This window comes from Bos mutus, chromosome 19, assembly GCF_027580195.1.
Source record: "Bos mutus isolate GX-2022 chromosome 19, NWIPB_WYAK_1.1, whole genome shotgun sequence".
NCBI lineage: Eukaryota > Metazoa > Chordata > Mammalia > Artiodactyla > Bovidae > Bos > Bos mutus.
Window position 1 is genome coordinate 31,961,822 of NC_091635.1, and position 24,311 is coordinate 31,986,132.

The 24,311-nt window shown below is 45.2% G+C and overlaps 1 protein-coding gene across 1 annotated transcript; it reads left to right on the forward strand.

The window, feature by feature from the left end:
- Positions 1–1,925: 1,925 nt before the first annotated feature.
- Positions 1,926–20,398, forward strand: LOC102280438 (ADP-ribosylation factor 2). Its single transcript, XM_005905949.3, has 5 exons — positions 1,926–2,064; positions 5,194–5,360; positions 8,826–8,936; positions 15,606–15,730; positions 18,608–20,398. Exons 2-5 carry the CDS (start codon positions 5,213–5,215, stop codon positions 18,929–18,931), a joined length of 708 nt encoding a protein of 235 aa, XP_005906011.2. The 5' UTR covers positions 1,926–2,064; positions 5,194–5,212; the 3' UTR covers positions 18,932–20,398.
- The last annotated feature ends 3,913 nt before the right edge of the window (positions 20,399–24,311 follow it).

The following is a 24,311-nucleotide window of genomic DNA, read 5'->3' on the forward strand; positions in this document are numbered from 1 at the left end:
AAAGTGAAGTCGCTCAGTAAGTGTCCGACTCTTCATGACCCCATGGACTACAGCCTACCAGGCTCCTCCATCCATGGGATTTTCCAGGCAACAGTACTGGAGTGGGTTGCCATTGCCTTCTAGACAGCATATTAAAAAGCAGAGACATTACTTTGCTAACAAAGGTCCATCTAGTCAAGGCTGTAGTTTTTCCAGTGGTCATGTATGGATGTGAGAGTTGGACTGTGAAGAAAGCTGAGTGCTGAAGAATTGATGGTTTTGAACTGTGGTGTTGGAGAAGACTCTTGAGAGTCTCTTGGACTGCAGGGAGATCCAACCAGTCCTTTCCAATGGAGAGCAGTCCTGGGTGTTCATTGGAAGGAATGATGCTAAAGCTGAAACTCCAATACTTTGGCTACCTGATGTGAAGAGTTGACTAATTGGAAGACTCTGATGCTGGGAGGGATTGGGGGCAGGAGGAGAAGGGGACAACAGAGGATGAGATGGCTGGATGGCATCACTGACTCGATGGATGTGAGTCTGAGTGAACTCAGGAGTTGATGATGGACAGGGAGGCCTGGCGTGCTGCAATTCATGGGGTCACGAAGAGTTGGACACAACTGAGCAACTGAACTGAACTGAATACAGTCATTGGGCTTCCCTGATGGCTCAGGCCAGTAAAGTATCTGCCTGCAATGCAGGAGACCTGGGTTTGATCCCTGGGTTGGGAAGATCCCCTGGAGGAGAACATAGCAACCTATTCTAGTATTCTTGCCTGGAAAATCCTCATGAACAGAGGAGCCTGGTTAGCTACAGTCCAAGGGGTTCCAAAGAGTAGGGAGGACTAACTGAGCGACTAAGCACAGCACAGCACAGCATACAGTCATTAGGGCTTCCCCGGTGGTGCTAGTGGCAAAGAACCCACCCACCTGTGCAAAAGACATAAGAAATGTGGGTTCGATCCCTGGGTTGGGAAAATCCCCTGGAGGAGGAAATGGCAACCCACTCAAGTATTTTTGCCTGGAGAATTCCATGGACAGAGGAGCCTAGCGGGCTGTCCATAGGGTCGCAGAGTCAGACACAACTGAACCGACTTAGCACACATGCACATACTTTGTGACCAGGAAAGTATTAGGTTAAAAATATTAAGATGTTATACAGACCTAGGCTTAAAACTCTGCCCAGCTCCTTTATAAAATAGAAATAATAGTAGACTCCAACTAACACACTGGGGCGTTTTGGTCACACATGTCAAGTCCTTGATATATTTCCTGACAAATTTCACGTGTTCAGTAGATGTTAGTTTTCCAGATTATGTACCATTAGGTACAACTATTTACGGGCATTAGTGAAACAAGATGGCATTGGGGGCTGAGTTATCGACTGGATTTCTCAGGAAGTGAGGACTCTGGTTCTGTGCGTCTGAAGGAAGGTGCAGGTGGCTAGTATTTTCCCCAACTGTTGAAAATCTGTTCAAAATCAAGGCGACTGTTTAGCTTCAGACTGAACAGGAAATCTTCCTTATGCCTAATTTCGGTGCCGATGACTGGACGTTTCCCACACAGAAGTCCGCCTCAAGCTACTTTCTACTTTTAGCTCAACCCGGGCAAATTTCCTTAAATATCTCTGTGAGCGTGGTCCCGCCCACATGCCCCACCCAGTTGGTCTGAATGCTCCCGGGGTTAATTCAATCCGTGGAATTTTTTCGAGCTGATTGGCGGAGCAAATCGGAAATCTTTTTGCTTTTTTGATTGGTCGCACGCAGCCTTGGGGCGGGGCACATGGGCGTGTCTCGCCGGGACGCGGTGAGCTGTCATTGGAAGATGAAACCGGCATTTCCAGAGCTTCGTGCCGTCGCCTAGGTCGCAAGGGGCGGGCCTCCTCCCTCCCAGGCTTTTATTGTCCTTTACATTGGCCAGACTTGTTGTCACTCATGGAACCTGGAACTCATTGGTACAAAAGCTCCAAGAAGCGGTGGGTGATTGGTTGGCTACTGTTCCCGCCCCGATCCTGTCGCCATTTTACATAGGGGCTCAGAAACCTTAAAGGGAGTGGTATTGGTACCGGTGGTCAGTTGGGCGATTGGTGAGTCGTGGGCTCGGGCGAGAGGGCTGTGGCACTCAAGGGCTGGGTGGGTTCTCGCAGCTTCAGAGAAAGGGAGGCTGGAGAGCAGCGGGTTGCCTGCAGAAACGGGTGGGTCTCCCTGTCTCTTCGCACTCTGTAGGGCAGGGGCTGGGGGACTCTAGAGGCTTGGCTAGTCCGCTATGGGGTTTGGGGGGTCGTGGTGAGGAGGCGCCTTCGCTTTCTCGAGGGCCCGCAGGTCGAGAGGAAGCGGCCTAGCAGCTGGGCAGAAAGGACACTCGGGCGCGTTCCCCGGGGGGACCCAGCGCGCGTGCCCGCCGGCTGCGCACGCCCACTTGGTCACCCGCGCTGGTTCGCGTCCTGGAGATCTCCCCGCAGTTCTCCCTGATGGACAGTTGGTGCTTGTGTTAGAGGAAGGCGAGCGTGCCAGAGAGGCGCCGGGGTCGGCGGCGTCTTCCAGAGGGTCTCTAGCAGCCCAGCGGGCTTTGGGCGTCTGAAGCTAGGATGTGTACTGTGCTGTTGGGAGGAGGAATCGAGTGTTTGCTTCATAGGACATCTTAAATGTACCTCCCCTTCCGCAAAATGTTCCTCACGGTTTTTCACATCTGTGAGATTTGTCTTTTTCTCTAAAACAAAGACAAGGAATCTTTAACTTTGTCGCCCACAGGATTTTGAGTGCTGCAATGCATTGGACTTCTGTATGCTTTCTGTATGGCCTCCTATGAATAACTAAAGCATTTATTATCATTCTTTGGTTGTAGCAGCTTCCCTGTATCTAATTTTTGTTCAGGTTAAATGCTCTGCTCCTTTTCTCATGTCTTAGGATTAAATGTGTGCTTGGACATCATCCATGAAGTTTAGCAACTGTAGGACACGACTAAATTTCAGAGGTGGGGCTTCTGGAATTTGGTGACCTCACCTCTAAGGTCCCTAGGGAACTGATGAATGGGAGATGGACTGTCCTTGTTCCCTCTCACCTCTGCTCTGCCAAGGAGTAAAATTTCCCCATAATTAGCAGTTTAAAGGGAAACAGGATTTTTTATTTTTCTTTGAAGAATCTTTGTAGACTTCAGTAACAAGGTTAGAGTTGTAGTCAGTACTACTTTTTAGTGGAGGATAATTGCTCTACAGTATTGGACAGTACTACTTTTAAGTCTGTAATTAGAATGTCAAGCCCACACTTCAAATAGGCTGATCTGTTGAGATTAAAGATGTAAATTTCTGCAAAGCTAATCTGAACAACAAATTTGTCTTGACTGTTGCCTTCCTTTATAGAGTCTCTCATGTATTCTACTGAAAAATAAAATATTGAACATTTTTACAGTTATATGTCAATATGTTGTTGTTCAGTAGCTAAGTCATGTCTTGATTCTTTTTGAACCCATGGACTGCAGCACGCTAGGCTTCCCTGTCTTTCAGTGTCTCCCAGAGTTTGCTCAAACTCATGTCCACTGAGTCCCTGATGCCATCCAACCATCTCATGCTCTGTTGCCCCCTTCTCCTCCTGCCCTCAATCTTTCCCAGCATCAGGGTCTTTTCCAACCAGTCACCTCTTTGCATCAGGTGGCTAAAGTATTGGAACTTCAACTTCAGCATCAGTCCTTCCTTTGAATAACCAGGGTTGATTATTGCAATTATCTTTGGAGGAGTGATAATTGGGAAGATGCACAAGGAGATCTGGGTCGATGATAATCATCTTTTTTTGATTTGGTTCATGACATTTCACTGAACTCTATGTTATCATGTATGTTTATATCTATGTAAATTATGTTTCAAAAGCTAATAATTAACAGTAAGGTGATCCTGTTGGTGGGAATATAAATTGCTACAGCCACTATGAAGAACAGTATGGAGGTTCCTTAAAAAACTAAAAACAAAGCTACCATATGATCTAGTAATCCTACTGCTGGGCATATACCCTGAGAAAACCATAATTGAAAAAGACACATCTTCCCTCGATGTTCATTGCAGCCCTGTTTACAATAGCTAGGACGTGGAAGCAACCTAAATGTCCATTGACAGATGAATAGATAAAGAAGCTATGGTACATGTATACAATGGAATATCACTCAGCCATAAAAGTGAACGAAATTGGGTCATTTCTAGTGATATGGATGGACCTGGAGTGTTATACAGAGTGATGTAAGTCAGAAGGAGCAAAAAAACAAATATTGGGAAAAAAAAAGACAAATATTGTAAATTAATGCATATATGTCGAATCTAGAAAAATGGTGCAGATGAATCTGTTTGCAGGGCAGGAATAGAGACACAGATTTAGAGAATGGACATGCACATGGGGAAGGGGAGGGTAGAGCCAGTTGGGAGGCTGAAATGACATATGTACCATGTGTAAGATAGCTAGCTAGTGGGAAGTTGCTGTAAAGCACAGGGAGCTTAGCTTGGTGCTGTGTGATGATGGAGAGGGATGGGATGGGGGATGGAGGGAGGCCCTAGAGGAGGGAATATATATGTACAGCAGGAACTAATGCAACATTGTAAAGCGACTATACTCTACTAAAAAAAGAAAATGTAATTTTTTAAAAAGTGAGGCGATGGTCAACACTGGGTGCTGTGGCCTCTCCCCCAGTCTTTACCTGATTAATTTCTTTGTTAGCCATGCAGTTTCCCAGTGCTGTTATTTCCTCACCTCTGAAATTTTTTAGGTTCTTTTTTGGGTCTTGATACTGTCTACTGGCCAAAGGCAACTATTAGATTTCTAAGAGGTGTTGATATCTAACCTGCCTTAACGAGTTTGCTTCACTGTGTGTAGAATAGACTGGTTCTCTGCTTCATAAGTTCTCATTTCAGAAGTATTAGTTGTATCTGTGGTGGCATTGCTTCCATACTTAGGGTGACAAAAGCCTGCCACCATTGAGACTGGGCTTCCCATACCCCACTTGGATGCTGCAGTGGAAAAGTGAATTTTTTGGCAAGGCATCAAACGGCTTAGTTGAGTTTCCCCTATGAAACCAAGATACTCAGCTCCTTCCTAGCCAAACTATACTTGAAATTGTTGAAGTTTTGCTAGGAGCCACCTCCAGTGGAGGCTCGTATTTCGTGTGTATGTCTCGTATTTGTGTGTCCATATCTCTGCAAAGAACCATTCTTTGACTTGCCTTTCTTTTCCTTCAGGTCACAGAATTCAGTAACAATGGGGAACGTTTTTGAAAAATTGTTTAAAAGTCTCTTTGGGAAAAAGGAGATGCGGATTCTTATGGTGGGTTTGGATGCCGCTGGAAAAACCACCATCTTGTACAAACTGAAGCTGGGAGAGATTGTGACTACCATCCCCACGATAGGTATGTTAACGGCCTGAGACAGGACCAGTGTTCACTGCAGTATGTTGTGCTTTTACAAGCTTCTTGTGTTGCTGAATTCTTACTTTAGAGAATCTTGTCCGCCTCATAAACTTCTTGAGGCCAAAACCGGGTAATATACGATTTCCTAATTGCTTCCTGGTATCTCTGGCACATTGCTAGGTTTATAGGAGAGTCATACAAACAGATTTAGGTGGAACAAATTTAACCCTGTCGACTTGACCAAAAAAAAAAAAAAGGAAAAGAGAATGATGATTAAAATCAATCTTTCTTCCAGGAGCCTTTCCAAGTGGAAGCGTCTCTCCACGCCAAGTATGTTCCTGGCATTTAAAGATGTAGTGTGGAAAAAAGAGAAGGACATGGCATGGTTTTTTTCCCCTTCACTTTGGCTCACACCAGCTACTTGAGGTGGTGGCCCACCGATGAATCTGACTTGTTCCATTGCTGGAGGACAGTCTGACGGTGTAGTTAGTCCTGCAAACCAGCTCTGTGTTTTGTCGGCCATTTACAGCTTTTGCAAAGGCAGTTTTGGCAGAACTTAGTCTGTGCCTCCTGAGCTGCCTCTAAATCCAAACTCCTGAGTGAGAGTGGGCTCCCCAGGGGGGCATGTGAATGTCATTAGTGTTCTGAAAGTTGGATTAGGCACAGGAACCAACTGAGCAACTTCAGAGATTGCAACATTTAAATGAGGAGGAAACCAAACAGAGAAAATGCTCATACCCATAGCTGTAAAAAATGTTATTAGTCCAAAAAGGAAATAGGATAATTACTTGTTTTTCTCCTTTCATAAAAATAATTCATCCTTCTGTAATGTCATACATACAGAAAAAATTTAAACAAATGTTAAAAAAAAACAAAACACCTGTGATTTTGGTGAATATCTTTTTTTGTTTTAATTTATTTTTGGCTGCACTGGGTCTTCATTGCTGAGCACATTCTAGTTGCAACAAGCGGGGGCTGCTCTCTGGTTGTGGTGCTCGGACTTACTACAGCGGCTTCTCTTGTCGCGGAGCACGGGCTCTGGAGCATGGGCTTCGTAGTTGTGGCACGTGGGCTTAGTTGCTCCAAGGCATGTGGGATTGTCCCAGACCAAGGATCAAACCCACGACCCTTGCATTGGCAGGTGGATTCTTAACCTCTAGACCACTGAAAGTTTGCTACTGTAAGCCGTGTGTTATGCCAGGATCCGTGACCTCCAGAGAAGAGGATTTCAATCCGGGATCAGAGACAAGGCTTGACTACTTGGAGCCTTTTGTGTAGCAAAGTTTCATTAAGGTATAACAGAGACAGGGAAAGCTTCTGACATAGATATCAGAAGGGGACAGAAAGAGTGCCCCCTTGCTAGTTTTTAGCAAGGCATTTTATGTCTGTTGGCAAGCTTCTAATCCGATAAGAGAGACACCTCAAGGCTGAGGGAGTTTCACCAGGCCCCTGTCCCACAGTATGCATATTTGAGATAGAATGGCAAAAGGTATGTCATCCCCAATCATAAATAACTGACATGAATACTGGTTTGTTGAGCCATTATCAACCCAAGGTTTGAGAAAAGAAAAAAAAGGTTAGTCTTAGGCAGAACCAGTTTCATCAACAGAGAAGGAAAAAAAAAGTCTGCCACTTGCAGTTTATTTCCTCCTGCCGCACAGGAACCTCTGGCCTCCCTACCTGTTACCCTCTCACCAGGGAAGTCCTGGTGAATATCTCTGTGAAGTCATATGTGTGCTGTTTTCCAGCTTCCTCTGCATTACACAGCATCTTTGGTTCTCTTCTATGTCTTTACCTCTCTGTGGAATGCTTTCCTACCTTCTTCCTTACCACACCCACAACCCCCACCCCCGCCCACCCCGACCCCACGGCTTATGTAGCTAAATGTCAGCTTATTCTTTCAGTCTCAGTTTAAGCAGCATTTCTCAGGGATCCCTTTTCTGGTCCCTTGGATGGTTTTCCCCTGTTGTAAGTTTCCATAGCAACCTGAACTTCTGAGTAACTCTCAGCACATTTGTCATTGCTCACTCACTGCCTCTCTTCCAAAAGCGTAAATAAGAGCAGGAGTCATGTCTGCCTTGTTCACCGCTGTTCTCAAGTGCCTAGCAAATTGCCTGGCACATGGTGGATGTCCGGTAAACATTTGGTGAATGGATTGAATACCGGTCTTGCGGTACATCATTGAACTAATGGCCCCCAGTGAATCATGCCCCTCAGTAGCCACAGCCTTCACAGTCCCCTTCCACAGTGATACTGGGCATGGCCATATGACATGCTTTGGCCAAGGGCACATCAGCAAATGTGATTCACACAGAGATTGGATAAGAGCTTGTGCCTTGGGGTTTGCCCTTTTGGAACACTACCACCACCACATGAGGGAGCTCAGTGCTTCTTGAAAATAAAAAGATCACCTGGAGAAGAGAAGTCCAGCCTACCCCCCAGAGGACTCTGCAAGAGGAAGCCCAGGCAACCTACTGAATTGGGGAGGGGGGAGAATCATTGTTCTAAGCCGTGTTCTAAATAAATCATTGTTCTAAATAATAACCAATACAGATCAACCTCCAGTTTTAGTAACTAGATAGTATGTGGCTCTGTGTTTAACAAATTTCCACTGATGGATGATTAGGTTATGTGCAACAGTTCTCTGTAAACGATCCTGATCATTCGAAGACCAGTCAAACGTGGCTGAGCTCACTAAGGAGATTGAAAAGGTACAGCCAGAGAAACATAAGGAAAATGGGAAGCCAGGGAAGAGTTTCAAGGAGGGAATGAACAGTAGTGTCAGATATAAAATCAAATTATGTAAGCACTGGAGAGCTGTTGATGGATTTCTCAACCTTGCTGACCTCAGTGAAACCATAAAGCATGGTGAAGCAGAACTAAGGTGTAACGGCTGAGAGGTAACAAAGTTTGACTTTAAAAGGGAGAAAGGGGTGGTTGCAGGTGATGACGTGGAGTCAAGGAAGGGTTTCTTTGAAGAATGTACTTTTACATCCTAAGCCTGCTGAGGAGAACAGGTTGGAGATTTCAAATGGGGCAGAGAAGAGCAGTAGTAGAAGGTTCCAGACAGCACGGGTGGACCAGATCCAGCACATGGGTGGATGGAATCAGCATTAGCTGCTTCCTTGTTCAAGAGGGAGGGAGAGAAGTGTGGATGAAGCGGTAAGTGGGTTTCTGTGGTGTGTGGTGGGAGGCAGAAAGCAGCCCTATTGATGGCTTCTGTTTGCTCTGAAGTCTGCTGGAAGAGCTGCTGGGAGAGGGAGAGGAGGCATCAGGTGGGAGACACCTGTCAAGATGCACAGAGAGCAAGCTGACTTAACACGGTGTGTTGTGTAAGCTGTAGATCTTTGACTGGCAAGCTGCTTCATAAACGAAAAATACTGTCCAAATGTTAGCTGAAGTTATTTTGAATTGTTGAGCCAGCAAAAGTCTGCATTAAACACTTTCCGCATCTTCCCCGTGTAGGTTTCAACGTGGAGACAGTAGAATATAAAAACATCAGCTTCACAGTCTGGGATGTCGGCGGCCAGGACAAAATCAGACCTCTGTGGCGACATTATTTCCAGAACACACAAGGTAGAGATTATCCAGTTTCTTGCCTTGCAACCATTTCTGTTAAACGCACCTAAAGATGGGTACTTGAAGCAAAACCTTGGGGCAGTCTGCTCTATCTGGACTTTCAGTCATTCCTTCTCTTTCGATGACCCACTTAAATTTACCGGGGGGTGGTGGGGGTGGTTTGAGAAGTGGTCCCTGCCTTCTTTGGAAAAATACTTGGGCTTTAATGCTTTACACAGGCATCTCCTCTTAATCCAGAACAGTTATAAAATGGTTGTCCTGATGAGTTCCATCTTTTGGTTAATTGAAAGTGCCTTAGATGAAGTACCAATTTTTAAAGGATTTGAATTCTGTAAACTCCTTAAAGCCGGTTGAGCATATCTGAAAAATCATGCCTAAGGAGAGAAAGAGATAGACAGTGATGGTTGGAACCCCCAACCCAGCATCCTGTGTGGCCATAGTCCCTCCCAGCTTCCCTGTTATCCCACAAGTACATGAACAGGCACAAATATCCTAGATCAATGCCTTGTTTCCTTATTACTGGATTTTTAAACGTTGGAGTTTTAATGTGTCCCATGTCAGTCTCTCTGAGTTTTTCCATTGATTATATTTTGGATAACCTTATAGATATTGCCTATCCAGAGATCCATAAGCTGTTCAGATAGTTTTTACACCCTCATTCTCAAACCATCTGGCATCCACATACTCATTTCAGAATTTACTTGGAGTCTTTTCATTTTGAAAATTCTACTACTGATAGTGGGTGTTTTCAGTGCATATGTTTCATAGTAATGACCCATATTTGTCGGTCTTTTCAGTCCAAATACCCAGGTCGACCACCCCTTTATATTGTATATCATTATTTTAGTGATGACCTTTAACACTTAAGTCTGTTTGTAGTTATTGCCTCAACCTGTAGATTTAGAACGTCTTTCCTCAGAATAGTGCATTTATCTTTTCTTTTTTCACTTTTGTTAGTGGGAAATTGAAAATAAAAAACAAAGAAGATACATAACACATCCCCATGTACCCATTACACCCAGCTTCAAAAGTTATCAGCATTTTGCCCAGAGTGCGTGATAGCAAATGATGTCTCTTACTCATCGTCCTTCAGTGTTTATTTTAAACTGATAAAAGTTTTTGATTTCAATATTTATTTGGCTGAGCCAGGTCTTCCTGCAGCCCACAGGATCTTCAGTTGCAGCATGCAAACTGTTAATTGTGGCACATGGGATCTAGTTCCATGACCAGGGATCAAACCCAGTCCCCCGCATTGGGAGCATGGAATCTTAGCTACTGGCCCACCATAGAAGTCCCTAAAGCTTTTTTTTTTTTGCATTATCCCACTTCCAAAATTAATATCCTTTCTTTACTGTCTGGTACCCAGCTCTTGGGGGATTCCCTGGTGGCTCAGACAGTAAAGAGTCTGGTCTGCCTGCAATGCAGGAGACCAGGATTCAATCCCTGGGTCGGGAAGATTCTGCTGGAGAAGGAAATGGCAACCCACGCCAGTATTCTTGCCTGGAAAATCCCATGGGTGGAGGAGCCTGGCAGGCTGTAGTCCATGGGGTCACAGAGGGACACGCCTGAGCGACTTCACTTTTACCCAGTCCTTGTTCAGGTTTCTCCAGTCCACATTTGACTTGTTTGCATTGGGAATCAAAGTTTACACATTGCATTTCATTGTCACGTCTCTTTAGTCTCTTATTCTACAGCAGTTTATCCCTCCACTGTTTTCTGTCTTTCCATCTGCATTTATTAGCTGAAATCCTTCTAAATAAAGAATTCTTTTATCAAATATTTGGTTTCTCTGAAATATAGTTTATATAAGAAAGGCAGAAAAAAGATATAATTCTTTCCCTTTATTGATTTTCGGAGAAACAGTTTGATGACCGTAGCAGCCTTCCATGATGTTAGTGTTAGTCAGTAGTGTCCAAGTCTTTGTGACTACGTGGTCTGTGGCCTGCCAAGCTCCTCTGTGCATGGAATTCTCCAGGCATGGAATTCTTCCCTGATGACGCTTAGATTTTTATGTTTTACGCTTCAATCTGTTGCAGACAGTATACGTTTTGACACTTAGTTGTTGCTGTTGAATCACTAAATTGTGTCCAACTCTTCTGCAACCCCCATGGACTGTAGTCTGCCAGGCTTCTTTATCCGTGAGATTTCCCAGGCAAGAATACTGAAGTGGTTTGCCTCTCTCCAGGGGATCTTCCTGACCTAGGGATTGAACCCATGTATCCTACGTTGGCAGGCAGGTTCTTTACTACTGAATACCGTTTGACCAAATGTCTGGGCACCCTGTGGCCCAGTCCAGTCGACACATAAAATTAACTATCCAGAGTCCAAAATATTAGAGGTTTCATGTCCTCATTCTCTGAAGGGTTCCCTTCTCCCACCCTTTTAAAAGTTGTCACACTCAGTCAACAAGTAGAAATGCCTTTTTATTTTCAATCTTCTATTTATAGCAAGCCTAATTTTATTGAGTTTCAATAGCCATTGCTTTGATGGTAGGGAACTGGCTATATTCTAGGACCTTCGAGTGGGTGGTTTGGACTCTTGATAAAATAAGCAAATGGGGCCTCTTTGAAGAATGGATTTTCTGTTTGAGTTGGTGAGTTCAAACATTGCAGCCACTAGTAATCTTAGATGTTGCCCTTATTTTTCCTGCACCTTTGCAAGAGACAGGCTCACTTTTTTATTTTAAATTTTCTTCTCCATCAGTATGTTGAGCAGAACAGACTTAATGATAGCTTAGCTCTCAATTAAGATAGTTAAGTAGGTGTAGATTGGAATGTGAACTATTTATGGGATTTCTTAGTTGATTTATCACGTGTGCTCAGTCGCTCAGTTGTGTCCAACTCTGTGACCCCATGGACTGTAGCCCACCAGCTTCCTTGTCCATGGAAATCCCCAGGCAAGAATGCTGGAGTGGGTTGCCATTTCCTGCTCCAGGGGATCTTCCGACACAGGGATTGAACCCGTGTCGCTTGTGTCTCCTGCGTTGGCAGGTGGATTTTCTTAGAGAAGGCATAAAATAGTGCATTCGATAGGCCATTAGTTGTGATGTGGAAAGATTTTTCTCCTTGATTTAGGTTCAGGTATTTGAATTTGCTAAATAGCAATGTATTTATATGGTTTAAAATTTAAAGAAGTGAAAATACACAGTGCAGAGTCACCACCTCATTCCTGCCCCCAAACCACCCGGTTCCTCTTCCCATTTTTATTTCTTGTTTATCTGTCCAAAGATATTTTATGCGTATACAGCCAGTTGTGGATACATATTTCTACCCACTTCTAAAAACAAATCACAGCACACTATTCATTGGTAATTTTACCTTTTTTTAGGTTTTCTTAGTTCAGATGTGTAGTGAGTCTGGTGCTGGTTCTTTTGTTTCTCACACAAGGATCTAAATAAAAAGAATATAAAATGGGACCTAATATTTATAAACCTTTATTTTTTATTGGGAATGGCCAATGAATCATATGTCAGCTTCTCCCCTGTCGGTTTTGCATGGGAGACTAAGGGTCTCCTAAGAATTCAGGAAAACCGCCTTTGCTCAGCTGTGATCGGAGTCCAGAGACTTACTGGCAGCCTATCAAGTCTTTGAGGGGAGTTTTGAACATTCTGCATTTTTTGGGTCTGATGTGATGTAACGGACATGACTTTGACTCTCATGTAAGCCCCAGACAGAAGCTGTGGGCACTCCCGTCTGCTGGAATGGGCTGTTCCGGGCAGCTGGTCAGGCAGCTGTTGGGTGGGCCTGGGAAGCGTGGGGGTGTCAGGGGTTGGGGAAGGGGTGTGTGGAAAGGGCCGAGGGCCAGCACAAGTTTTCCCTCCTAGACACAGTGGTGAGGTCTCAGTGTGAAAAGGAACCCGGAGGTCATCTCATTCCACTACCCTTTTCCCACCAGCAGAGTCCCTTCTGTGGGCTCCTGCAAGTGGCCACTGAAGCTGCTCACAAGTATCTCCAGTGAGGGGCAGGCCTCTTGAGGCAGCCCACGGCACCTGCAGTTCTGTTAACTCTTTTTTTTTTAAACTTTTTTAATTTTTAAAAATTTATTTACTTCTTTGGCTGCATCAGGTCTTAGTTGTCGCTTACGGGATCTTCGTTACGTCACGTGGGTCTTTCATTCTCTCTAGTCATGCCGAGAGGGCTTCGTTGCTCCGTGGCATGTGGGATCTTAGTTCCTCAACCAGGGATTGAACCTGAGTCCCCTGCATTGCAAGGCAGATTCTTCACCGCTAGACCACTAGGCAAGTCCCCTGTTGGCTCTTTATCACCTCAACCTCCTGGAGTTGTACCCACTGATCTTCCATCTACTTCCAACAAGTTGAACCTGTCTATGTCATAGCTTTTAGATACTTGAAGACAGCCATCAGTCCCCTCGGTGAGTCTTTGCTCTAGGCAAAGTACTCCCAGTTATATAAATTGTTTTTCGTATGACATAGTATCTAATTCTTTTGCCGTCCTCGTCAGTCTTTACCCTTCCAATTCGTCTGTGTCTTAGAGTGTGGGGTCAGCACCGACCACGTAACACACCCAGGATGTTCTGACTGGTGCACTGTAGCCTAGGCTTTTTTTGCCCATATTTTAGAGACTGAGCTGCTCTCTCTTCTGTTGATACAGCCTAGGGTCACTATTATTAAATGGTTCTTCTGGCAGCCACTTCCTGTTTTTGTCTGCCAAAGAGCTTATTGTCAGCTAACCACCCGGTTCTTACCGCCATTAATGTCACATGGATCACTGCTCAGAGCGTCTTCCCCTTCCTATATGTGGATTGTGTGCTGAGTTCCTCCTGGGCACCGCCTCTAGAGACCCCGTGGCCCCAGCTCTTCCACCAGCCAGTGTGGCAGTGACCAGGTCTGTGCAGGCTTCAGCCACCTTTGCTTAGATACGATGCGGCAGTCCCGTTCTTTGACCCATCTCTTGCTTCCTGGGATTTCTCTGGGCTGTAGTGTGGGATGCTGCAAAGATTTCTGACACCAGTTGCCTGGGGTTGGGCCATACTTTACAGGTTAAGGGCAGAAGACGCCCTCACTGCAGACGCCAGCTGCAAATTCAGGGCTCCCCAGACCACCCTCACTTTATTTCAGCTGTTCACAAATATGGCAGTTCCCAGGACACCACTGAGCGACTTCACTTTCACTTTTCACTTTCATGCATTGGAGAAGGAAATGGCAACCCACTCCAGTGTTCTTGCCTGGAGAATCCCAGGGACGGGGGAGCCTGGTGGGGTCGCACAGAGTCGGACACGACTGAAGTGACTTAGCAGCAGCAGCAGCAGCAGCAGTGTCCCTTAGGTTCTTTTTTTTGTTTGTTAATTGGCTGCACCGGGTCTTAGTTTCGGCATGTGGGATCTAGTTCCCAGACCAGGATCGAAACCAGGCCCCCTGCATTGGAAGCCCGGAGTCTTAACTACCAGGGAAGTCCCCCTTCAGATTCGGTCTTCATTAAAACAACTCGCAGGACTCAGATCGCTACACTTAGAGCTCCAGTTTTATTACATAGCAGAAGGATACAGATGAACCAGCCAAAGGAAGAGATGGATGTCGGGGGCACACAAGGTTCACAGGGCTTGTGTCTCCTCTTCCCGTGGGGTCAGGGCTGTTACCCTGTGGCCCATAGAGGTGCCACATACACAGAGCATTGCCAACCAGGGAAGACTGTCTGAACATGGATGTTCGTAGATTTTTATTGGGTCTTTATCGTGTAGGCATGATGTAGAAATGAAGTAACTAAACATGAGCCTAACCTTTTCTCTCTTTATTCTTTTAAACACTTTTATTGGCGTGTAGTTGCTTCACAACCTTGTATTAGTTTTTGCTGTACAGCAAAATGTGTACATAGACTTGCATCCCCTCCCTTCTGGACTTCCTTCCGTTCGGGTGACCGCAGTGCATTAAGTAGTTGGCTGCGCTATAGAGTAGGTTCTCGATAGTTCTCTCCTTTATACATAGTATCAGTAGTGTGTATGTGTCAACCCCCACCTCCCAATTCCTGCCCCTTCTCCCCCCTTGGTATCCATATATTTGTTTTTTATATCTGTGTGTCTATGTCTGCCTTGCCAGTAGGATCATCTATACCATTTTTCTAAATTCCACATATATACATTAATGTACAGTATTTGTTTTTCTTTCTGACTTACTTCATTCTATATGACAACCTCCAGGTCCATGTTTCTACAAACGAGCCCGTTTTATTCCTTTTTATGGCTGAGTAATATTCCATTGTATGTATATATCGCATCTTCTTTATCCCTTTCTGGGTTAATGAGCATTTAGGCTGTTTCCATGTCCTGGCTATTGTAAATAGTGCTGCAGTCAACATTGGGGTACGTGTGTCTTAAATTACAGTTTTCCCTGGGTATATGCCCAGTAGTGAGATTGGTGGGTCATATCGTAGTTCTGTTTTTAGTTTTTTAAGGAATCTCCATGCTGTTTTCCATAGTGGCTGTATTCTCTGTCTACTCTTGTTACTGTTGATCTGTTGAGGGGCCATGGTGCCTCTGAAAAAGGCTGGTGGGGTGTCCAGCAGGCTCCCCAACTCTGGAGATTCTATATATGCTTCCGTATTGATTGCTTTCGGTGAAGCCACACATGTAAGCAGGCAGAGGCTGTCAGGACGTGTGAACAGCTACCCTCCCCAGGTTCAGATTACTAACACGCTGCTGCTTTCCATTCAGGTCTGATTTTCGTGGTCGACAGTAATGACAGAGAGCGGGTCAATGAAGCCCGAGAAGAACTAACCAGAATGTTAGCTGAAGACGAGCTCAGAGATGCGGTCTTATTGGTGTTTGTAAATAAACAGGTATGTCACTAGCTTTCTGAATCCTGGGACTGGATTCGCTTTAAAAATAGAGATATTTAATTAGCTGCCTGCCTTCCTCTCGCCAGTCCCGCCCATAACCTTCCCCTTCACCTCCTTTTTAGTTTGGGTCTTACATTCGTTCACTCGCTCAGCAAACATCCACTGAGCATTCACTAAGATCCAGGCATTGTTTGGGGTATTGGTGATTCAGCAGTGAACCAGACAGACAGAAATCCCTGAGCCCATGGAGTTTGCATTCCTAGTGGGTAGAGCGTCAGTGTCAGTCAGTAACAGATATGTCCTATGTCTGGGGGGGAGTCAAGGGAGAAGGGGCAGGTGTGGAGAAGGATCAGAGGGCCCCTCTGATAAGAGGACGTTTGATCAGATGACACCTAGCTGCCATATAGCATAGGGAGCTGAGCTCAGGTCAGCACTCTGTGATGACTTAGGAAGGTGGGGTGGGGTGGGGGTGGGGTGGGAGGGAGGGCATATATGTATACATACAGCTGATTCATATCATTGTACAGCAGAAACTAACACCACATTGTAAAGCAATTACACTCCATTTAAAAAATAAATAAGCTATAAGCATATGTTGTACAACACAAGGAATACAGCCTATATTTTATAATAAGTATAAATGGAGTATAACTTTAAAATTGTGAATTATTGTATACCTGTAAGCTATATAATCGGAGAAGGCAATGGCAACCCACTCCAGTGTTCTTGCCTGGAAAATCCTATGGACGGAGGAGCCTGGTAGACTGCAGTCCATGGGGTCACTAAGAGTCAGACATGACTGAGCGACTTCATTTTGAATTTTCACTTTCATGCATTGAAGAAGGAAATGGCAACCCACTCCAGTGTTCTTGCCTGGAGAATCCCAGGGACTGGGGAGCCTGGTGGGCTGCCGTCTGTGGGGTCGCACAGAGTCGGACACGACTGAAGCGACTTAGCAGCAGCAAGCTATATAGTCGGAGAAGGCAATGGCAACCCACTCCAGTACTCTTGCCTGGAAAATCCCATGGATGGAGGAGCCTGGTAGGCTGCAGTCCATGGGGTCGCTAAGAGTTGGACACGACTGAGCAACTTCACTTTCACTTTTCACTTTCATGCATTGGAGGAGGAAATGGTAACCCACTCCAGTGTTCTTGCCTGGAGAATCCCAGGGATGGCAGGGCCTGGTGGGCTGCTGTCTATGGGGTTGCACAGAGTCAGACACGACTGAAGCGACTTAGCAGCAGCAGCAAGCTATATAATATTGTACATCAACTATATTTTAATAAAAAAAAAAGACGACCCCTGAAGGCCCTCAGGAAGGGAGCCAGACTGTTCTAGGAAGAGCAAGGCAGCCAGTGCAGCTGGGGTGGAGTGGTGTGGGGTGGGGGTCAGCAAAGGGGGAGATGAAATTGGATGATATGGGGCCAGTCCTTGAGGAAACTCGGCTTCCGTGTAAATAACACAAAGCAGTAAAAGTGGGGCTGGGAGGAAGATGTGGAACCATCCAGCCTCAGGACAAGAAGCTGAAGTAAGGGTGGAGAAGAAGGTGGAATCCTGTGGAAGTTGCCAGCCTGAGATAAACAGTCAGGTTTTGATGCATTTCCCCCTACTTTCTCCTTCACGAATACATTCGTTATGTAATTGAGATCTTACCATTTTGACAGTGTTGCGTCCTGTTTCATCATTTCAGATTTATCAGAGGCATGTTCTCTCATCTAGCTCTTTGTAAGCACTATTTTAAATGGTGGGCGCATCATCATTCACTTGGCCATTACCCCACCGTTAGACTGGATGTCAGTTTGAGGTTCATTAGTGCACGTGGACTTTGATAAAAGAAAACGTTTGTTCTTTTTAATTATAGAACCAGGACACGTTCAGGGTATAGATCCACAGACAACTCACAGTATCGAGTGAAACATTCTAGCCCCGCTTTTCAGGATAAAACCATTGTTAAATTCCTTACATCTCTCTCCAGAGCTTATTCTGCATTCTGTTTTGCAACCTGCTTCTTAGCATATCTTTGATGTCCTTCCAAATCATTGTCTAGATCTACTTTGTTCTTTTTTTTTTTTTTTTTGGCCGTGCTTCGTGGCATGTGGGATCGTATTTCCCACATCAGGGATCAAAACCTGTAGCCCCTGCATTGGAAGCTTGGAGTCTTAACCACTGGACTGCCAGGAAAGTCCTCAGATCTACCTTGTTCTTTCATGCTAATTTATTAAAATTCGGTTTCAGCTTACTACATGCTAGACACAGTTCTAGGCACTAGGAATACGTCAGAGAACAAGATAGACAGAGATTGCTTCCACGGTAAAACTTGCATTCTAGTTACAGGAGGCAGGTAATAAACATACTAAGTCAGTCAGTTTTGTAATACAGTAAACTTGCGGTGAGGGCTATATTTAAAACAATGAAGCAGGACCATCAGGAGGGGTCACGGGGGCACAAAGACCTTGCAGAGCGTCCTGAGAACTTGGGCTCTTTACACTGAGAGAGACAAAGCTGTCGAAGGGTGTTAATAGAAGGAAGGACTTGATCTGACTTCACGGACTGCCAGGTTGAGGATAGACTTTTCAGGGAGGAAGAGCAGAATCGAGGAGACCAACTCAGAAGTAATTTCAGTACTCCAAGTGAGAAGCAGTCAGACTCTAAATATGTTTTGCAGGTAGAGCCAATGGTCTTTCCCAGCGTGGAACTGTGAGAGTGGAGAGAAAGAGAGGGAAGGAAAAATTAAGGGCTATTTGAAGGTTTGAGGCCTGAGCTTCTAGGCGGCCAGAGATAAGACTGTGGGTTAAGGGCAGGTGTTGGGGAAGAGCATGGTATTTCATTACGTGGACGGAACATGGCTGAACTGACTTCTGAATATTCTCTTCCAAGGATCTTCCCAATGCTATGAACGCAGCAGAGATAACAGACAAGCTTGGCTTACATTCCCTCCGCCAGAGAAACTGGTACATTCAGGCTACTTGCGCCACCAGTGGAGATGGGCTTTATGAAGGCCTGGACTGGCTCTCCAACCAGCTCAAAACCAGAAGTGACGGGAGGTGCCGCGCTCCCCGTGCGTCGTGGCAAAGTCAGCTGGCCTCTTGTGTGTGCGTGTGTGCGTGTGAGGAGCCGAGTGTGGGTGTGTGGCGGGCGTGGGAGCAGCTTTCTCACATAGTGCCTTATACACGCTCTAAAGAAACCAGTCTTACATGTTAAGAACAACCAGTGTTACATTTTCTACACTACCTTCCATTTCAGTAGCTTTGATGACCAGTTTTGCAGTTCATGGGGGAGTCCATGGGGGCGTCCCAAGGGCTCCCCCATGCCCGAGAGCCGGACTGGTCTTTGTGACGGGCAAGTTGGGGGAGGGTGGGCTGTGGACTGCCTTCACTTGTGTGATCTTGGCTCAGGCCTGGGGTCTCTGCACACCCGGGGATCCTGTTAGACTCTGGCATCCTTTTGTTAAAAAAAAAAGAAGGCTCAAATTAAAAAGGCCCTTGCTTACCACAGATACAAAGTTCAGATCTGAACTTATTTTCTAGCCCAGAGGTCTTGGTTTAATGTACGTTACTGAGAGAAATCAATGATCTTATTCTATGAGAAGAAAAAAAAAACCCATAACACTAGACCCTGTAACACTAGAAAATCATTGAATCCTTCCTTCCTTTGACTCTTATTTGCCAAATGGAGACTCTCTGGGGTGGGCACCCAGCGCGTGGCAAGGCTCTTTGCCAGGGATGCCCCGCCACGTCCCAGGCTGGGTTAAGGAGGGGCGATGCCTTCATGTTCCTCGTCACCTCTCTGAGGCTGCTGCCCAGACTCCTCTGCTCTGCACCGAATGTTCTCCGCCTGAAGCAGGAGCTTGGCTCCCCAGATGGAAGCAGAACCATGTACAGTATGTCAGTCCAACTTGCAGTTTGGGTTAGCTGCTCTTTGTAGAACCACACACCGAGGAGTTCTGAGAGTTTGTGAGAGAATCAAGGGGTTAAATTTGGGCAACGAGACGCCCGGCAGCCAAGTTGGTTGGTGCTAAATTTTGCCATGAAGGATGTCTCATCCAGGCCACTCTCCGTGGCACTGGGACTCCCTCTTCTGGTTGGCAATCATGGAATTTTCCATGCCATGGAATCATGGCAAACGTGGAAACGTGCTCTATGTTATCCTCAAAATAGAGGTAACAACGGCCCGGAAACGAGCTGGGTTTGCTCAGTAGTCTAGAGCTGTTTTGCCCAGACAGCTGTTGCCCAAATTTGTACCTAAGCTCTTCCACTCCTACCTTTTAAAGTTGCTTTTTCAAAAAAAACAAAAACTCTTCGTTTTAAATTACAGAGGAGGAGAGTGTAAAATGAATTTTAACAAAAGTAAACCTTGTTGATAACCACGAAGTTGCTATGACTCGGAAGAAATGTCATGATGTGATCAATGTGAGTGTAATGTTTTTCCTTAAGACATTGACTTTAAAGAATGTTCCTTGCAGTACTGGCAACAAAGTCCAGATTTGATTTTTTAAACCATGCAATTAAGTCCTGAGAAATATTTAGATTGTGCGCCTCGAATTGGCAGGGAGTGTGTCTTACACTTTTGTATTTATGCTTAGTGCGTGTGCCCGGTACCGTGCTGGGCCTCATCAAATACTTGTTGATTGGTTGGACAATAAAGACTTGCTTTGGAAGGAGGAGAGGACAGCCATGTGCTTGCGGATGTCTTGAGCGTCTTTAAAATTCCTTCCCCTCTCCATCTCAGCAGACTTGCTGTTAAAAACCCCAGGGCACTTGTACAAGAGGCAAAACATCCCAGAGTGCTGTCTGGGCCCTCCTGCCTTCAGCAGTGCTCCTCATTCTTACCTTCCATGATTCTTGGAAGTACTGAGGTCTTTCTCTGAATCTGGAGCTGATGATTTATGGTTAGTGGATCAGTGGAGGCACTTCAGTGCAGTGCCTTTGAGCAAAGGCTTGGGTCCCTGAAAGTCATATTCACATCCCACCTGTGTCCTCACTCCTGCCTGGCAGCAGGCTTGTCATTCTTTGCCTCCCTATCCCTGAGCCTCCGTTTGCTTAACTGTTAAATGGGCATAATAATGCCTATCTCATAGGGCTGTGAGGACGAAATGTCTCAGACCTTTGTTTTCCTTGCCTCGTGTTTCCCTGAGGATATTTTGATGTCTCAAGTCTGAACAGCAGTGCTGGCCACAAATTGATGAGCATTTTTTTTTTTTGGCTGTGCTATGTGGCTTGTGGGATTTTAGTTCCCCAACCAGGAATTGAACCCAGGCCCATGGCAGTGAGAACACAGTCATAACCACCAGACCTCCAGGAAATTGCCTGATCAGCATTATTTATAGGAGCCGTTAAGTGAGATGGGATAGGACTATATTTAATCTCTCCCACTCTGTTCACCTTCTAATCCCATTGAATCCCCTGTCCTTTTCTAACTTGGGAAGTGATAATAAGATCACTTGGGATGCTTGTTTAAAAAAGCATGTTGCTATGTCCCACACTTATTTTTTTTTAAATTTTCTTATTTTTAGCATATTCAGAGTTGTGTGACCAGCACTACTAATTTTAGACTATGTTCATCACCCCTCAAAGAAAACCTGAATCTATTCCCTAATCCTCCCTTTCCTATGGCCCCTGGCCACCATTATCTACTTCCTGTGTCTGTGGATTTGCCTATTCTGGGCAGGTGTGGGTCCTAGGCAGTTGCTTCCTGAAGCCCTGAGGTGCTGTTGGCTTGAACACAGTATCAGTCCTGAGGCATCAACCTGTAGACAGGTGAGGCAGAGCCCCAGGGAAGAGACTGCCTCACAGGTGACCCTGAAATTTATTACCTTGAGACGGAAAGGGGTGCTTCTAATAATTATGCAGGGGCACAAGGCATACCCGGGGATGTATGGTTACCCTCTCAGAATGGAGAGAGCTTTGAATCTGGAATCAAAGTCACTGCCCCCCCCCCCCCCCCCAATATCCGCACCTGTAAGGAAGTTCCTGGGCTTACCTGGGAGACAGCTCTGTGTGGGTTCCAAGAATACAGGGGTAATTGGGGGATCCATGAGTCAATTCTATATATGTGATGTGATCTATTTGAAACAATACCTTAACAGAGCTAAGAATATTCACATGTGAGTTGATTGAAGACAGGTGGCTTTTTACTCCTGTGGAGGTCAGTTTCAAGTGACATGAAGTGTAATAACTTGAGAAAACCTGAGTTCTTTATCCACAGGTATCTGGAGGCTGTCAAACAGTACACATAAAATCTGACAACGTGCTCTGGAGACTTTTTTCCTTTGAAATTTTTGATACTCTTCACCCTTTTTGGCAGCAGCTTTATTGAGATACATTTCCATGAATTCACAGATTTTCTTCAGTCATATCCTGTTGTGCAACCATCGCTGCAATCAATTTTATTCACTTATTTGGCTGTGTCAGGTCTTAGTCACAGCACTTGGATCTTTGCTGCCAAGATGTAGTATCTTCTGTTGTGGCCACAGGCTTACGGACTCAGTAGTTGGGGTGCAAGGGCTTAGTTACTCCACAGCATGTGGGATCTTAGTTCCCCAACCAGGGATCGAACCCTTGTCCCCAACATTGCCAGGCAGACTGTTAACCACCGGACAACCAGATCAGATCAGATCAGTCGCTCAGTCATGTCCGACTCTTTGCGACCCCATGAATCGCAGCACGCCAGGCCTCCCTGTCCATCACCAACTCCCAGAGTTCACTGCGGCTCACGTCCATCGAGTCAGTGATGCCATCCGGCCATCTCATCCTCTGTCGTCCCCTTCTCCTCCTGCCCCCAATCCCTCCCAGCATCAGAGTCTTTTCCAATGAGTCAACTCTTCACATGAGGTGGCCAAAGTACTGGAGTTTCAGCTTTAGCATCATTCCTTCCAAAGAAATCTCAGGGCTGATCTCCTTCAGAATGGACTGGTTGGATCTCCTAGCAGTCCAAGGGACTCTCAAGAGTCTTCTCCAACACCACAGTTCAAAAGCATCAATTCTTCGGCTCTCAGCCTTCTTCACAGTCCAACTCTCATATCCATACATGACCACAGGAAAAACTATAGCCTTGACTAGATAGACCTTTGTTGGCAAAGTAATGTCTCTGCTTTTGAATATGCTATCTAGGTTGGTCATAACTTTCCTTCCAAGGAGTAAGCGTCTTTTAATTTCATGGCTGCAGTCACCATCTGCAGTGATTTTGGAGCCCAGAAAAATAAAGTCTGACACTGTTTCCACTGTTTCCCCATCTATTTGCCATGAAGTGATGGGACCGATGCCATGATCTTCGTTTTCTGAATGTTGAGCTTTAAGCCAACTTTTTCACTCTCCACTTTCACCTTCATCAAGAGGCTTTTTAGTTCTTCTTCACTTTCTGCCATAAGGGTGGTGTCATCTGCATATCTGAGGTTATTGATATTTCTCCCGGCAATCTTGATTCCAGCTTGTGTTTCTTCCAGCCCAGTGTTTCTCATGATGTACTCTGCATGTAAGTTAAATAAGCAGGGTGACAATATACAGCCTTGATGTACTCCTTTTCCTATTTGGAACCAGTCTATTGTTCCATGTCCAGTTCTAACTGTTGCTTCCTGACCTGCATACAAATTTCTCAAGAGGCAAATCAAGTGGTCTGGTATTCCCATCTCTTTCAGAATTTTCCACAGTTTATTGTGATCCACACAGTCAAAGGCTTTGGCATAGTCAATAAAGCAGAAATGGATGTTTTTCTGGAACTCTCTTGCTCTTTCCATGATCCAGCAGATGTTGGCAATTTGATCTCTGGTTCCTCTGCCTTTTCTAAAACCAGCTTGAACATCAGGAAGTTCACGGTTCACATGTTGCTGAAGCCTGGCTTGGAGAATTTTAAGCATTACTTTACTAGCGTGTGAGATGAGTGCAATTGTGCGGTAGTTTGAGCATTCTTTGGCATTGCCTTTCTTTGGGATTGGAATGAAAACTGACCTTTTCCAGTCCTGTGGCCACTGCTGAGTTTTCCAAATTTGCTGACATGTCGACTGCAGCACTTTCACAGCATCATCTTTTAGAATTTGGAAGAGCTCAACTGGAATTCTGTCACCTCCACTAGCTTTGTTCGTAGTGATGCTTTCTAAGGCCCACTTGACTTCACATTCCAGGATGTCTGGCTCTAGGTCAGTGATCACACCATCGTGATTATCTGGGTCGTGAAGATCTTTTTTGTACAGTTCTGTGTATTCTTGGCACCTCTTCTTAATATCTTCTGCTTCTGTTAGGTCCATACCATTTCTGTCCTTTATCGAGCCCATCTTTGCATGAAATGTTCCTTTGGTATCTCTAATTTTCTTGAAGAGATCTCTAGTCTTTCCCATTCTGTTGTTTTCCTCTATTTCTTTGCATTGATCGCTGAAGAAGGCTTTCTTATCTCTTCTTGCTATTCTTTGGAACTCTGCATTCAGATGTTTTTATCTTTCCTTTTCTCCTTTGCTTTTCACGTCTCTCCTTTTCACAGCTATTTGTAAGGCCTCCCCAGACAGCCATTTTGCTTTTTTGTATTTCTTTTCCATGGGGATGGTCTTGATCCCTGTCTCCGGTACAATGTCACGAACCTCATTCCATAGCTC

What these genes read in the sequence shown, in the direction of transcription:
- LOC102280438 (XM_005905949.3), top strand. Translation starts at nt 5,213, where the DNA reads ATGGGGAACGTTTTTGAAAAATTGTTTAAAAGTCTCTTTGGGAAAAAG. An exon ending in GACTACCATCCCCACGATAG is followed by an intron (nt 5,361 to 8,825) that starts GTATGTTAACGG and finishes TTCCCCGTGTAG; the next exon opens with GTTTCAACGTGGAGACAGTA. An exon ending in TTATTTCCAGAACACACAAG is followed by an intron (nt 8,937 to 15,605) that starts GTAGAGATTATC and finishes CTTTCCATTCAG; the next exon opens with GTCTGATTTTCGTGGTCGAC.